This window comes from Amblyomma maculatum, chromosome 5 (assembly GCF_055883805.1).
Source record: "Amblyomma maculatum isolate TAMU_Amacu chromosome 5, ASM5588380v1, whole genome shotgun sequence".
Classification (NCBI taxonomy): Eukaryota; Metazoa; Arthropoda; class Arachnida; order Ixodida; family Ixodidae; genus Amblyomma; species Amblyomma maculatum.
Window position 1 is genome coordinate 100,964,905 of NC_139348.1, and position 14,092 is coordinate 100,978,996.

A 14,092-nucleotide genomic window follows, 5' to 3' on the forward strand; every position below is an offset into this window, starting at 1 on the left:
AAAAGGGCTTGTGGATCATCAGTGCCAAAGTGAACCGGAAACGGTGCATGGACGAGCCGTTACTAAACCATTTGATCCAATAACGGCGTGTAGTGCTCAAAGCCTGCCGAGATCATTCATTCAGCGCGGCAAACACATTGCCGATCAATCATGACGCGGCGACGCTCGTGACGTCAGACATCCGGCAAAAGGTTACTATGGCCCCAAGGCGGACTAGCACTGAAGACACGTCGCCGTTGCCGGACGGCCGCTGATGCCATCTTCGTCCCTGATGGAAGCGACGCGACTGCTGGACGCCGGATGCCTTGGTCGCCTGGGGCGACCGCTGCCTGGACCGTATTCACCCTTCGGCACCCCCATGGCGCCGTACAGTATGGCGGCCTACCCTCCGCACCACGTGCCCTACTCCATCGACGGCATACTGCACGGGTCTCACGCTGCTGCCTCGCACCACGGTGGACCTCTGGGTCTAGTGATGGCCTCTAGTCCGGGTCATGCGGCCCTCGTCGGCTCGCGGGCCGCTGTCTTAGGGCACAGGATCGCAGCTGCTGCCGCTCAACACCACCAGGAGGCCCAACAGCAGCAACAGCATCAGGCGGCCGCCAGGGCCTCGGCGCATCGCTCGAAAGGTGTGTGTGCATATATATACATGCGAACCGTGGTAAAGAAGGCCCGCTGCACAGCGCAGCGTCTTGTGGTTGGCGCAACATGCCAGTTTGATCTGCTTCAAATCGCTGTGGGTTACCAGAGACTATAAACGGCATGCAGTACAACCGGCGCAAATGTACTGAAACTAGCGGATGTGGGTCAGCGGGATCGGCTTGAGCCTTTGAGTAATTTTCAAGAAGTTTACTCAAAGGTCAAAGAAAGCGCAAAAGAAGGGATGATAATAAATTACTTGAATAATACACTGCTTAATTACAACCTGAAACATGCGATAACTTATTATGCAGATGTACGAGCTATTGACAGTTGACCATTGATTTCCATGAAGAACAATTTGCATCTTACCAGAGCATTCTGGGCGCCAGTAGTATAGTTAGCGTTGATGGCGATGCTCATGAGAATAATTGTGGCCATGCGCCAAGAACAGACTTTATACACGCGTCATGTCACACAGCATGCATACGATATTTGCGGTCGTGCCTTATTTAGTCTGCCTCTGTAAGAGTATACCCATGCTTATGGACAAGATTATACCACTGCTCGCTTAAACGGATATTTTGGTATCAAACACGATGACACGAATAATGCATGTAAGCATGGTAAATTAATGTCTTCTAAGGAAATGTTTGCTGAACCGAACGACAAAATCAGCGATCGGAATAAATTATTGATTTTATGTATCTGCAGAACAGTGTTATATCTATGTAAATACGCATATCTACATTTGACACGACCAGAGTAATCGAGAAGCATTGCACTCAAAAGGGGGAAAAAATGAAATTTGATATCAAGGATGATCCAAAAGTAATTATTGCCTATGGTTCAGTGAATTTTATACACCATTTCTTTTATTAAATAAATATAAATCATACGCAATAATCGGAGTGTTAATTATTTGAGATTCATTTCAGCGAGTTTAACTTTCATGGGAATAATGATATGTGGGGTAACAAAATTAACATTTACATATCCTCATGTTCATACCAGGCACACTACATTGGGGATATGACAATATCTTTATACTTGTTACAAACTTACGCTATGTTATTACAATATGGTCGCCGTGAACATTCCCTCCTCGAATGTACACCAACAGCTCAATGATCATGAAGTAAAATATTTGCGTCAATTATAAATTTTACTGCACGGTGATACCATTTTCAATGAACGCCTTCTGTTCCTCACATCTTTGTCACTGGCAGATAATTTATATATTGCTTTAGAACTATGCAAAATGGTTAAATCTGCAATTTTCTACCTCGGCGTCCCTGGTCTTGTGGTCCTCATAACTTCGCTCGATTGCATAATCCTAAATCTCCCTGACTTGTGCCTATACACAGGCTACCAAAGAGCAGGCTATCTGTTTTGACTGGTGACCTTCAAAAAACTGACCTCGCACTGCGACTGCGCCACAAACCACTCACTGTATATAGGAGGGACGGAAGAGTAATGGCGTTATCTCCAGCGTGCCAGAGACATTCATTCACATATGAATGGAACAGTGTGGGTTTTGACACAAAACCTAACCCCTAAAGCTTTCCTTAAGATAAATTTCCTCGGTGACAGATCGAAATAACAGCTCATATTGTATATTGCAGCTCGTATATCATGCAAATATTCGGTACATTTAGAGGCAGCCAAATCTGATAGAAGCCATTACTGAGGACTCTCTATTCGGAATACGGGACACCAAGACTCCATGTGCACGAAAACGCGTTGCTCTCGTTTAAATCCGAAGCTCATATTCATCATCAGCGTTTGCCGGATTTCAGTGACTATGATGGCTTTCTTCGTAAAGTGGCATCTCAATATCTTGTTCATCATTCTAACAGACTATGCAAAGCTGCAGGCGAAAATCATGCATGGAGCAGGAAGGAAACGAAAATGTATGGAGAAACAGTTGCATGTTTAAACATTCCTTCGAAAACAAGGCTTGCTGAAATTCGGCAGATTTACATGTAATGTGAATAACTGCAGCACCTCGATTCAGTTCTGTTGAAGTTGCAGACAATTTTCAGGAAAGCTTGTATACACTGCATGCGTTTTTCATTCGAACTCGGGAGAACTTTTGCACGAGTTTTAGTTGCTGCAGGGCTACGCCTATCGATTTTTGTAATGAGATTGCTGAACATAGCTGTTAACCGCTCTTCAACATTAAATGACATAGTGGTTCTAAAATGTAAAGGCGATAAGCGAGGCGTTTGGAATGATCTAAAAAAAAAAAATGTTCGTTGATGAGTGTCTTACACACAACCTTCAACAAGACACAATTATCAGCTATACGCAAATGTATACACCTGGCCTAATATTAATTTCAATGTTGAGGTTTAGCGATTAGGTGGCTTAAATTATTTTCTTTGAATATTCTTCCCCAATACCAACACCCATTCAATAATCAAACCTGCCCTACAATACTGCTGGTAAAGCCACAATCAGGATAGGAATAGAATATTAGTAATTTGATCTTGCAATGCTGTCTGAAAGGGCGGAGGTTTGTACTTCATTACCTGAACAAAGGCAACTACAGCGATAACAGCAACAAGAAACGATAACGAAAGTTTTATGCCCTGCGGGACAAAAGCCTTATTGATTGATATAGGTTGCTAGCACGATGCATGGATTGTTGAATGCCGACCATATGCGGGTGCATTTCCTAACCTCGCCTCCGCATGACTTGCTTCCTTATTATGCGCGACGCGCCGAATATGTGCATAAAACAGATGTCGGGAACAGGACGTCGGTGTACGTACATATATAATGTACCATATAAATGCAACATTACGGTATCTACGTCCGGCCGTCCTGCTATATGTAGCGGGAGTGGTCTTGCATGCCCGACATGTGTCATGAGACGAACCAGTGGCGTAGCCAGAAATATTTTTCGGGGTTGCTATACGCCGGCGCTAAAATATATATATATATATATATATATATATATATATATATATATATATATATATATATATATATATATATATATATATATACAAAGAAAGAGGGTGATGCAGAGGGGAGCTGCAGCGCTCAGAAAATTTCGGGCAGTGTCCGAACCCCTCCCCCTCTATTCCTGTCCACGCACCTGGGACAACCATCCGATATCTCAGCGCGAGCTTTCCTGCCTTCACTGTATACAGTACTGCGGTCGCTGTAACTCCTATCGGTGCGGCTTAGCAGACAAGTATGTATACAGCTGGAAGGCAAAGGGCCGTAGCTAACAGGGAATCTTTTTCCCGGTAAGCTTGCCAACAGAGATGAATGTCGCACTGCTTTTGCCTTCCTCAGTGACTTACTTTAAAGAGGCACAAGTTATGGCAGGTCGCTGCATAGCTTAAGCAACTCGAAACCCTTCCGAAGTGTGCGATGTAACAGCTGCGGATGTAGCCCAGTTTGTGCCACGCGAAATGCGGAGCCTGCTTTTTTCATTAAAACTTATGGCATGTAGTTCATCTTTATTCTATTTTCATTAACCGCTGCTTCTTACATTAAAGTACTGCGCCCCAATAATGACAAAGTAATGAAGAACTTCCCAAAATAAGACTGCAGCACCTAATGTGTTCTTTCTTATCTATCTTTCAGGTTCTTTCGTCTGCGCTGAACTATATAGACCACGTAAATATTATCGCTCCATTTATTCGTACTCATACAAAGAGGGTGATATTCACATGTCCCCTACAAGACTGAACAGTAGATATTATTAGTTATTTATTTTTCTGCATAGTGGAAGTCTTCATCTCTGAATAGGTAGATTTCATCACGGTCTTTCTTACAAACCACGTTGAAAAAATTTATCTCTAATTCTCTGAGTCACTCCGTGCACACTTTTTTGTGAAGGTCGAAGCTGAAAACTTGAGCAGGGACCGAGATGACGATTACAGGCGCGTGGATAAAATCGATGTACCAAAAACCGATAGAGATCACATCCGACAGGTAATTAGCCATTTTTAGTGAAGAGCAACATCAATTTCAGTTTACCCACTAAATGCTGTTATATACTGCAGAGGATCGTCCAGATCGTCGACGAACAATTTAAGTGTTTTGCTCATCGCTTCATCCAAGAAATTAAAAGCACCGTGGCGCCACCTAGTAACAAAGACTAAAACCACAGAGGCGATGTGTAAGGAGCGTGGCTTTTTACTGATGGGCGCGGAGCACATAGACCAAAACTTCATCAAACATAACGAGGAATTGTAAAAGACAAAAAAAAAAAAAACATTTGCACTTCGGAAAATCAGTGAATTTTTACAAAGTGGCCACGTGCGGTACTACGATGACAATGATAGCGTTTCACCATAAATTCCTCTTGAGTTTGTTTTATGCGGTTTTCCATGCCATAATAAAATTACAAATCACCGTTTTTTGGACACTGGAGTTCTCAGCGTATGCACTGAGGCAATACTTTTTCACCACCGCCAAGAACTCATTACATGCTTTGGTGAGTGTTCGGCGCAATAGGTGTAGACCTGCATGTATCTAATCGACCCGTTCAAGCAGCAACATTTCTAAAATGGCGAAAAAAAAAACGTAGAACTCTAAAGTTGGGCTTGCTGCCAACAACTGTTTTGATAAAATCTCGGCGTTCTTTTTTTTTTTTCTGTAGTTCATATTCCTTCCTGTACAAGATCAAGCAACGTTCTTTCCTGATTGCTTCATTGAATGGAGTAGTAAATTACAATCAAAGTTCGGTCATTATTACATGGCGTTATCTTAAATCCTAATATATGCGTGCGTTCAAATATGGAGGTATGGACAGCTATAAACATTGATCAGACAAAATGAGTAATCCTTACTTACGCATCAAGCTGGTACACTTATTGATGTAAGTGAAAACAGAAAATAACGCCAAAAAGTTTGGTCCACGGCTATCAGAGAGTTTACCAAATACACATATGACGTCCCGGATCTAAAGCACGGCCTTTCTACCAACATTGAGTAAGATGGAGTCCAAAGTCAGACTCCTCCCGCACTACTAATGTATCTTGCGTAGAGAAAGATTTGGAATTGGCGATATAAATGAACAGTCCATTCGGACAAAAGTGTTAATATGAAAATATTAAATAAAATGGGGGATCATATGCTACGACGACCCATACGGGCCCGAGGAGACACCCCTGATCTCCCCTGGGAAATAGCGGAACGGCATGGGAGAATGGGAAATAGGAATAAAGGGTGGGTTATGAGCAGTTGGACGGATATGGGGACAGCGAGTTTTTGCCATGGCTTTCTGACATTTCTTGGCCTTTCAACCAACAGGGAAAATGAAACATTTCGAACTTCTTGTGGGACCATGAGTTGGCGATGCCCTAAATAATGTAGCAACCTCGCCCCTATCTCTCCCCAGGCGTGGTGGGGCAGTTAGGGCGCTCGTATACTGTGCTCAAGGATGCGGGATCGAATCCCGGCCGCGGCGGCCGCTTTCGATGGACGCGAAAGGCAAGGCCACCGTGTGCTGTGAGACATCAATGCACGTAAAGAAACCAAGGCGGTCGAAATTTCCGGAGGTTTCCACTACGGCGTCTCCCATGACCTGATTTAATTGCTTTGGAACGTTAGAATTTTCGAATTGATTTTTTTTAGAAATGTGTATGGTTGTACTTGTGGGTGTGCATGGGTTCTTTATATGGCATACACTTTTATTAACCCTGTAACTTCCTTACGGCTGACAGTATCAATAAGTAAAAAAATGTTAAACCCTATAAGCATAAACCAAACCATGATTGTCCTGGCATGCGACCACTCGACAATCGATTTCACATCATAATTGGCCACCGAGGGAATGTGGCTAAATATTCACTGGTCCCAAGTCAACCTCCTGACTCAGGAATGTCTGCGCCTTTCAGCCTTGTGCAGCTGTAGCCATAACGAAATTGTCTATGTTATACCATGCAGTACTGCGACGAAAATGATCTTATTAACTCAATATTTAAACTGACATAAGAGGTGTTGCCACAAACACTCAAATGCACCCCGAATGTATATACATATACACAGCGATACCGGTTGCTGGTGGCTATGATGATAGTGTTTGAGTTCTTGCGCTGATCGGCTTTATAAAGGCTATAGCTGGGCCGAGTCGGATTGTGAATTTAAATCATCGTTTTTTTTTTTTAAGTTTTCCTCAATTCCAGTTTATTATAAGCTTGATTAAATAACTGAAGATGTAGAAGGAAAGGTCATGGTTATGCTTTAATTGTTCAAATAATATGGATATATAATTCAAACTGTTGTTCTTGATCGCAGAGTTCTCATGGTAACATCAGGATGCCACTAACTGCAAAATCGTTTTTCAAAATTAGGAGGTTTATGGTTATACTGGCACGGATTGTCTCGAGCTCCTTTGAGGCTCTGAGACACGCGTTGGAAACTCACTTCTCAGCTCTTCCATATATTTATACTGTGAGGCTGAAATTTTTATGGCGACGAGTCTCATATGTCCGATTCTATACGCGTGGTGACGGAAAATACCGGTTATTAGAACATGCTACTCATAACAGCTCTTATAGTTGGATTCAGTTGGCTACAGGACGCTCCGTCGATTTGCAAAACTTGGCTCAATACGCAAAATCATGGACATCTGCCATAGGGCTATCTCTGCCGGCAAAGTTAAGAAGGGGATCGGAAGTGTATTATGTGCAATCTTTCAGGGGTTATGTCCCACGTGTTTGAATATCCGACACAATTATGCCTATGATATGTCTGGGCAGCGAAACCCTATAGCGTTGTCGTGAATGGGGTATCTCAAATTCAAGTTGCTGATCTCAACAGGTTCTATGTGAACTCCGTCATAATGCCAATGCATTTCATCGCAAAACATGCTCGAAATGGTGCACGACAGAATTTGGAGAGAGCGCTCTGGTAAAATTCTGATGTGCCTTTATGAACTCCTCAGTTCCATCTTCGCATGGCGAAAGGAGAAAGCTTTAACTTCCTTTTCCAGCGACGCAGTGCTCGCCTCGGCGAGGCTTTCTGTTCACCATTCGGGAAATAGTGGTGATATTCTTGGGCCTATAGAGAACAACCTTGGCAAATTAATTTGTTTTCAATCATATATCGTATGCTGTAACATGCAAGCCAAGAACCCCTAAACTGTATAGAGTCACTGCTTCTTGTCAGACAGAATCATTTATAAACTGCTTAGATATCAATATCATGTAGAAGGATCAATATTAGCTGCAACCAGTCTCTCCAAAGTTGACCTGTTTTACTGATTTCTGGCGCAGGCTTATAGTAGACAGATGCCGCGGCCATTGACACCGAAGTATGTTAGCCACATATAACCGCAAGTATGGAACTCTTCTGCGGGCTAATAACAATACTATATTCACAAAAATGAGCTGGTCAGCGGGCATTTAAACCGAAGCATATCAACTACTTTAACCAGAAGTATAGAACTCTTGTCATGGGCTATAGTTATGGCACATGATTCACAAAATTGCCCTAGTCCTGTGTCATTTTTATGCCTTCTTTGTCCTCGTCCATCGCGCCGTATTCTTCGTCAATATAACCACAATCTCCTGATCTTCTGAATTCCCCACCATCAATGTGAAGGAAGTGAGGGTTGAGAGTATACACGTAAAAAAAAAAAAAAAAAAAAAAGATATATGTACATGTCTAAGGAAAATGCATTGTTTTATTTCCTCTTTTACAAGACTATAGCCTGCATGGGGTCGATCTTGTCACATCGCATGGGATGGTTATGCCTTCAGTGGCCTAATTTCTAAAACTGTGACTCAACCCGACCATACCTGCTTCTTTTCTTAATTTGGACGGCATGAAAGAACCCTCGAAGTGAGTTCAGAGAGCGGCCGTCAGACAAGTGCGTTTCTTCAGAGCTAGCTACCTTAAAAGATATCCGGCGCGTTTTCCTTACGCGCACACAGGTCCCTGTTCGTCGCCAGCAAACACAATGAACAGACATAGAGGCCGAAAACACAAAAGCGTGCGAAGGCACGCGTGATAAGTATAACAGAGTCAAGAAGACATCGATCCCCATGCCTTCCAGGGCGCCTCCACAAAGGGAGGACGGGTAAAGGGTGACGAGGAGGAACGCTATAAAACGCCGGAGGTTATGTGGTGCATACGCAACTGCATCACCGAGCAAGTATGCTCCATTATAATGCTTTCCTAGCTTGCTCACTTATTCTCTGCAGAGTCCATGCACGATCTGGGACTCGTTATACGCTGTTGTTGTCGCTGCCGTTTCTTCTTCGCTGGTGTTTGTGCGTCCGCCGCTGGTGGTTGTTTACTCAGCGTCAAAGCGTATCCCTCCGTGACGCCCAGGAGTGCTGGCAACGCACGCCTGCGCGCACCCCCCTCTCTCGTTTCCGGCTGGCCATTTTGCTTGCGCGCTCGTTTGTTCTTGTGGAATCGCACGCTGCTGACGGTTTACAAAGACGCCGTGGAGGGAAACGCGACGTGGGAGAGGAGCGATGTGTCACGTGGCTTGACGTCACCGATTCGTGCGGTCAGCGAAAATAACGCAAGCGCACAAGCGGAACAGTCCGGCTCCTTTTTCATAGATTGATTTCTATGTTGTGTACAGCTTCACTATGCGAGAGCTTGAAAGAGGCGCACGCACGGCCATGCGCCACGCTAGATTCAAGCTTCGGACAGATAACCCGCTATGTGGGAGAGTGGCGTTTTAGCCACATTGTATACAGGATGAGGAGTGTAGACCTCAGGATATATGCGAGCATATATCACGCGCTTCGGGAATGTGTTCGTTTAGAGTCGCCTCCACGCAACCTTTTGGATTTCCTAAAGGAAGTGTGTGTGTGTGTGTGTGTGTGTGTGTGTGTGTGTGTGTGTGTGTGTGTGTGTGTGTGTGTGTGTGTGTGTGTGCGTGCGTGCGTGCGTGCGTGCGTGCGTGCGTGCGTGTGTGTGTGTGTGTGTGTGTGTGTGTGTGTGTGTGTGTGTGTGTGTGTGTGTGTGTGTGTGTGTGTGTGTGTGTGTGTGTGTGTGCGTGCGTGCGTGCGTGCGCGGGGGGGATTAGTCTACCTAAGTGGTAGTGCACGCATGGTGATGTCACGAAATATAACCGTACTATCTCTCGCCGACCGAAGAACGGGTGACACCACAGCCCGGCTGACGAATCCTCGGGCATAATTGCGGGCCGTTCCCTGGATGGGATGAGTGCACTGGGACCGATATCAATTGGATGTGGCGGAGTTGGAGATTGGTGGAATGGAGGACCATTAAAAATAGCCGCAGAATGAAAAGGCCGTGTTAAATACGCTAGATATCTCTTCTACTCTTAAAACGAAGCTTACCTTTTTTTTTCTTTTTTTTTTCATTACATGCCTGCAGTATCTCGGAGTCATCTGCTATAAAACTCGAGAAGGCGGTTTCAATGTAGTACCGTGTGGCTTGATTTGTATCATGCAGCATTGTGAATCTGTTCGAAGTGAGAGATATTCGTACATAGTGAATTGCTCATTTCTCCTATATGCTCAGGATATGTTACAGTAGTCACAGGCAGCCCCGCCTCATGGCTTCAATAGGAACCCTTGAACTGTATCGTCGAGAAAGCCTGTACAGCGACTATGCTTTCAACTCAACAACGTTTTCCTCGTCGATCCAAAATGAAAATACAGTATAGCCTTTCTCTTACGACGCTCTATGACTACCGACAACGTTTACATTAAGGAGGCCGCTTAAAACAATCGTTCAAAATGAATGCTGTCAGAAAGGCACATAAAAATACAGGTCGTGCCTCGTTAATATGGACCCTTTGGTTCCCGCACAAAACTGTCCATAAAGTGAATCGTCGTAATAAAAAATCAGAATTTTTCTTAATAAAAAAAAAAAACTGTAAGCATAAGCTATGCCTTAGAGCATAATGTAGGCCAGCAAAGTTGGCATTGTTACAAGAACATAATTCGAATAACCGTTATGCTTCAAATGCGATGCACTGGAATGTATCGTTATGCAGCCGCATATTGTTCTCCATGGCGTTTCATTAATAAATCGCTCGACTTCTACTTTTCACCTCCTACGAGCATTCAGTCGGTTGAAAGTTGCTGAATCCAACTTTCTTCAAGGCGTGAGCTACTGTCAGAGTTTTGTTTAAGTGAATTCATGCAATTCAAAAAATCGTAAAGTGCCTCGATTGCGCAACATCGCAGTGTAAAATATGAAACCACGCGCGAAAAGGACAATAAATCAGACATTGGCACTATACGTTGACGTGGTGCCCGTCAACAAAATCTAGAAAAGAAACTATCTTTGAAGCAGTGTAACGATTTGGTTTTCATAACTGTCCATATTAACGCGACAAAAATATATGGATCCTAACGGTGCCTGTGGATTTTCTCCTTGCCCATTGTCCGCGGGCAGCAAGTTTTCTTATTAACGAGACGTAAATGCATGGGAAAGAGCTTGGTCCTCAGGAAAACTGTTCGTTTCACGTCGCCCATATTAAAGGGGTTCGTATTAACGAGGCGCTGCCAGTGCACTTTTCACCAGAGCTGGTATCGTGACCGTACTCGGCCTGGGCGCTTCGGTGGTTTCTAGCGAGGTTCAAGCAACCGCGGCGTATCTATCTCTTATGGACGCAAATGAAAAAAAAAAAAAAAAAAGAATTGGTTTTTTTCTTATAGCCTTTTCAGCCGACACGAAACGAGAATGCATTGAAGCCGCAGTAAAACAATAAGGACAGGCGTGACAGAAAGAAGCGATGTCAGGGAGGCAGTGTTTGGACAGTTGGCGAATCAACAGAGACATCGCATTTGCCCATGTGCTTTAGCATGACACCCTTCCATCACGCTAACCACGCAGACCTTTCTTATAGAGCCCGGCGCATGGCACGCGAACGGCCTATTGTTTTCACAACCTCACACACGAACATACAAGAAAAAAATCCCATACTTACATGCGTGCGTACACGCTTTCAACAAGGTGTGCTTGCTTTGAAAGTGCTGTGTTGAGCATCTCTGTAGAAAAAAAAAAACGTGCATCCGCTGGTTAAAACGGCTGCGCATGCATAAGCTTGTCCAATCTCCCGGCCGTCGCATGCAAGATTGAAACAAAGGATTCGGAAAGTTATAAGAATATTTTTTTATGAATTTTCTCAACTCAGGGCATTGAGGCTTACGTCTCAAGGGCGATATATGCAGACACTGTGGAAAACATGCTGCGCATTGATCAAATATACTTCTGAGAAAAGTTTTTGTGAAAAATTAGGAACAGATCGGACATTTTGGAAAAAGATTTGGCGATCAAAACCTGGAACCACGGAATCATGGGGGAGCACACATGGTCAGATCATTGCAAGGTTTTTGGAGAACGTGGTAAATATGATGCCGATTTTTGTCGAGAGATTTATGTACCGAGCCAGAGGAGCGGTGCAGATACAGATAGTGGTTAGGCTGGGAACCAAAGTATATCTTCCTTCCCTATGAGTGCTATATAGGTGTTGGCGTATCTTCTAAGCAGTGAACATGCAAAGCCTTATGGGTGAAGCGCTGCTAGTAAAGGAGGATATTGTTTTCTGGAATCGTGTTTGTATTCAGCCGTCTGCTGATATTTGGTGAATTCAGACGACGTGGTTGAAAGGACAATCTGGCATGCTTAAATCTGGACCGCAGATGATGGCTTGTACCAGCAAGTATAGACTACAATTGAACCAGAAACGCTGCCAAAGACACTCGTGTCATATATAAACCTGTACCCATATACGTCAATTTCATAATCGCGTTCAAGTCGTTGACGTCACTTACATGAGGATGACCTGTTTACAGTCAAAGTGCTTTTTTCATGTATTTTTCTTTTTTTTAACGTGATTGGCAATCGTTTCTCAAACATTAGCACAATTTACCAGCAGCACCTACAAGCGTGGACTGGACGTGTTTAGCCCTGAGCTTGAATCTCCGGTAATTAATAAAAGCGCGTAAGTTCCCAATTTATCGTCAGTCTATTTCTTGGTCCAGAACGATGCAGAATATATTCCTCAGCGTTAACCAGATGAAGCGCCGTCAAATTTTAACCGACCGGTATCACGCAGTCGTCTCTGTTTGATAACACGATATAAGCAGCTGGAAAGAACTGTACTGTCGAGAACTCTATTTTGACGTTCAGGTGAACAAGTTTCTACACCTAAATTATTCCGGCGTTTGAGTGCGCAAAAAGGCGACATGCACGAACTTCCAATGTTTACCCAAACTCGCATTACTCGCACGCATGCTGCAGGGTCGGTGGGTACACATCAGCGGCTGGTAGGCTCCCGTATGCACCATCACGCCTCGATACCTGCATGCTGACGCCCGGCGCCGTCCGTGCCACGCAACCGACGAGTACCCCCCCCCCCTCTTCTGCCACCCGTTACCGGCGCTGTCAATGGAGACGTCACGGGAGACGCATTCATCAGGACGCCCGATTGAATCGATCTGCGAGCCAGCCCGTTCTTGTAGCTCTGCTTACCGTCTGTCGGCCGCTTTTTTGGAGCTGTTAGTCGCCTCTTTCTTCTGCTGTTCTTTTTCTCGCCTTTCTTTTGGCCTTTTCCCGCTCGTCGGCATTTCAGCGTGCAGGCGTATATCGATCCGATGAGGGATGCGCGCGTCATGTATTTGGCGTTATGTATCTATAGCGCGGTCCATACAGTGTCCCATGTGAAATGGATCTTATCAATGGTGTCTGCTTAAAACACTAAAACGCGACAATACTGTCAAATGTTGCGCAGGTCTTGAGTCGACTATTTCCAGGTAATTAAATAAAAATCCAGGACCGCCCTCACTTGCAGAAAAGTTTCATTTCAAAGGTTGACTGCGGTTCATGTGTACGGGTATTGCCAGTGAAAATTTATTTTAGAGCACTATATCCTAATTCATTTTTTTTCGCAGAAATGCTCTTCGACGTATTTCAGTGCACTCCTTTTTAGCAACAAAAATTTCAGTGGCTTAGAATGATAAATGTTCCTCTTTCAAATTTCCCAAGCACGCGGACTGGACTTCGAGATGTGGTGAATTGATCGAGTGATTCGAGTTCGAGTAATCGACATCGACTGAACTGATCAAAAATATCTAGTTTTTGTACAATTCGCTGGCGCGCCTTACCACATGCTAACTCTCCCGGGTAAGACAGTTGGTAGAGCATGGTGCCTATCAATGAGGCGGTAGTTGCCGTTTTTGAAGGCCGGACGAAGAGGAACTTTGCACCAGGACGGACCAGATCACCAGACGGGCTCAGTTCCTGTTGTAGCTGAATCACTTCGTTTACAATTTTGTCGTTTTAGGTATCTTCATTTGTTTTAGAACAAAACAAGAAACCAGTACAACTTCATTAAGAGGGAGCAAGAGCTCCTAAAAGTGCTTGGTCATCGCTGTGGCTTCCCTGTTCGTTCTGCAGCATTCCTTTTCCCTCCGGTTCGAGGGGGTCAGCGGTCCACTCGCCACTGCCTTGGCCCCTCTCCAACGGCATCCCTCAGAGGGTCGCC

The 14,092-nt window shown here is 44.3% G+C and overlaps 1 protein-coding gene across 1 annotated transcript in view; it reads left to right on the plus strand.

The window, feature by feature from the left end:
* Window positions 1-253: 253 nt before the first annotated feature.
* LOC146189030 (uncharacterized) overlaps window positions 254-14,092 on the plus strand; it is a 146,134-nt gene continuing 132,295 nt past the window's right edge. Inside the window, exon 1 of the mRNA XM_084605164.1 lies at window positions 254-629. Coding sequence (XP_084461290.1) covers window positions 254-629 — 376 coding nt within the window. The remainder of the gene's footprint in view (window positions 630-14,092) is intronic.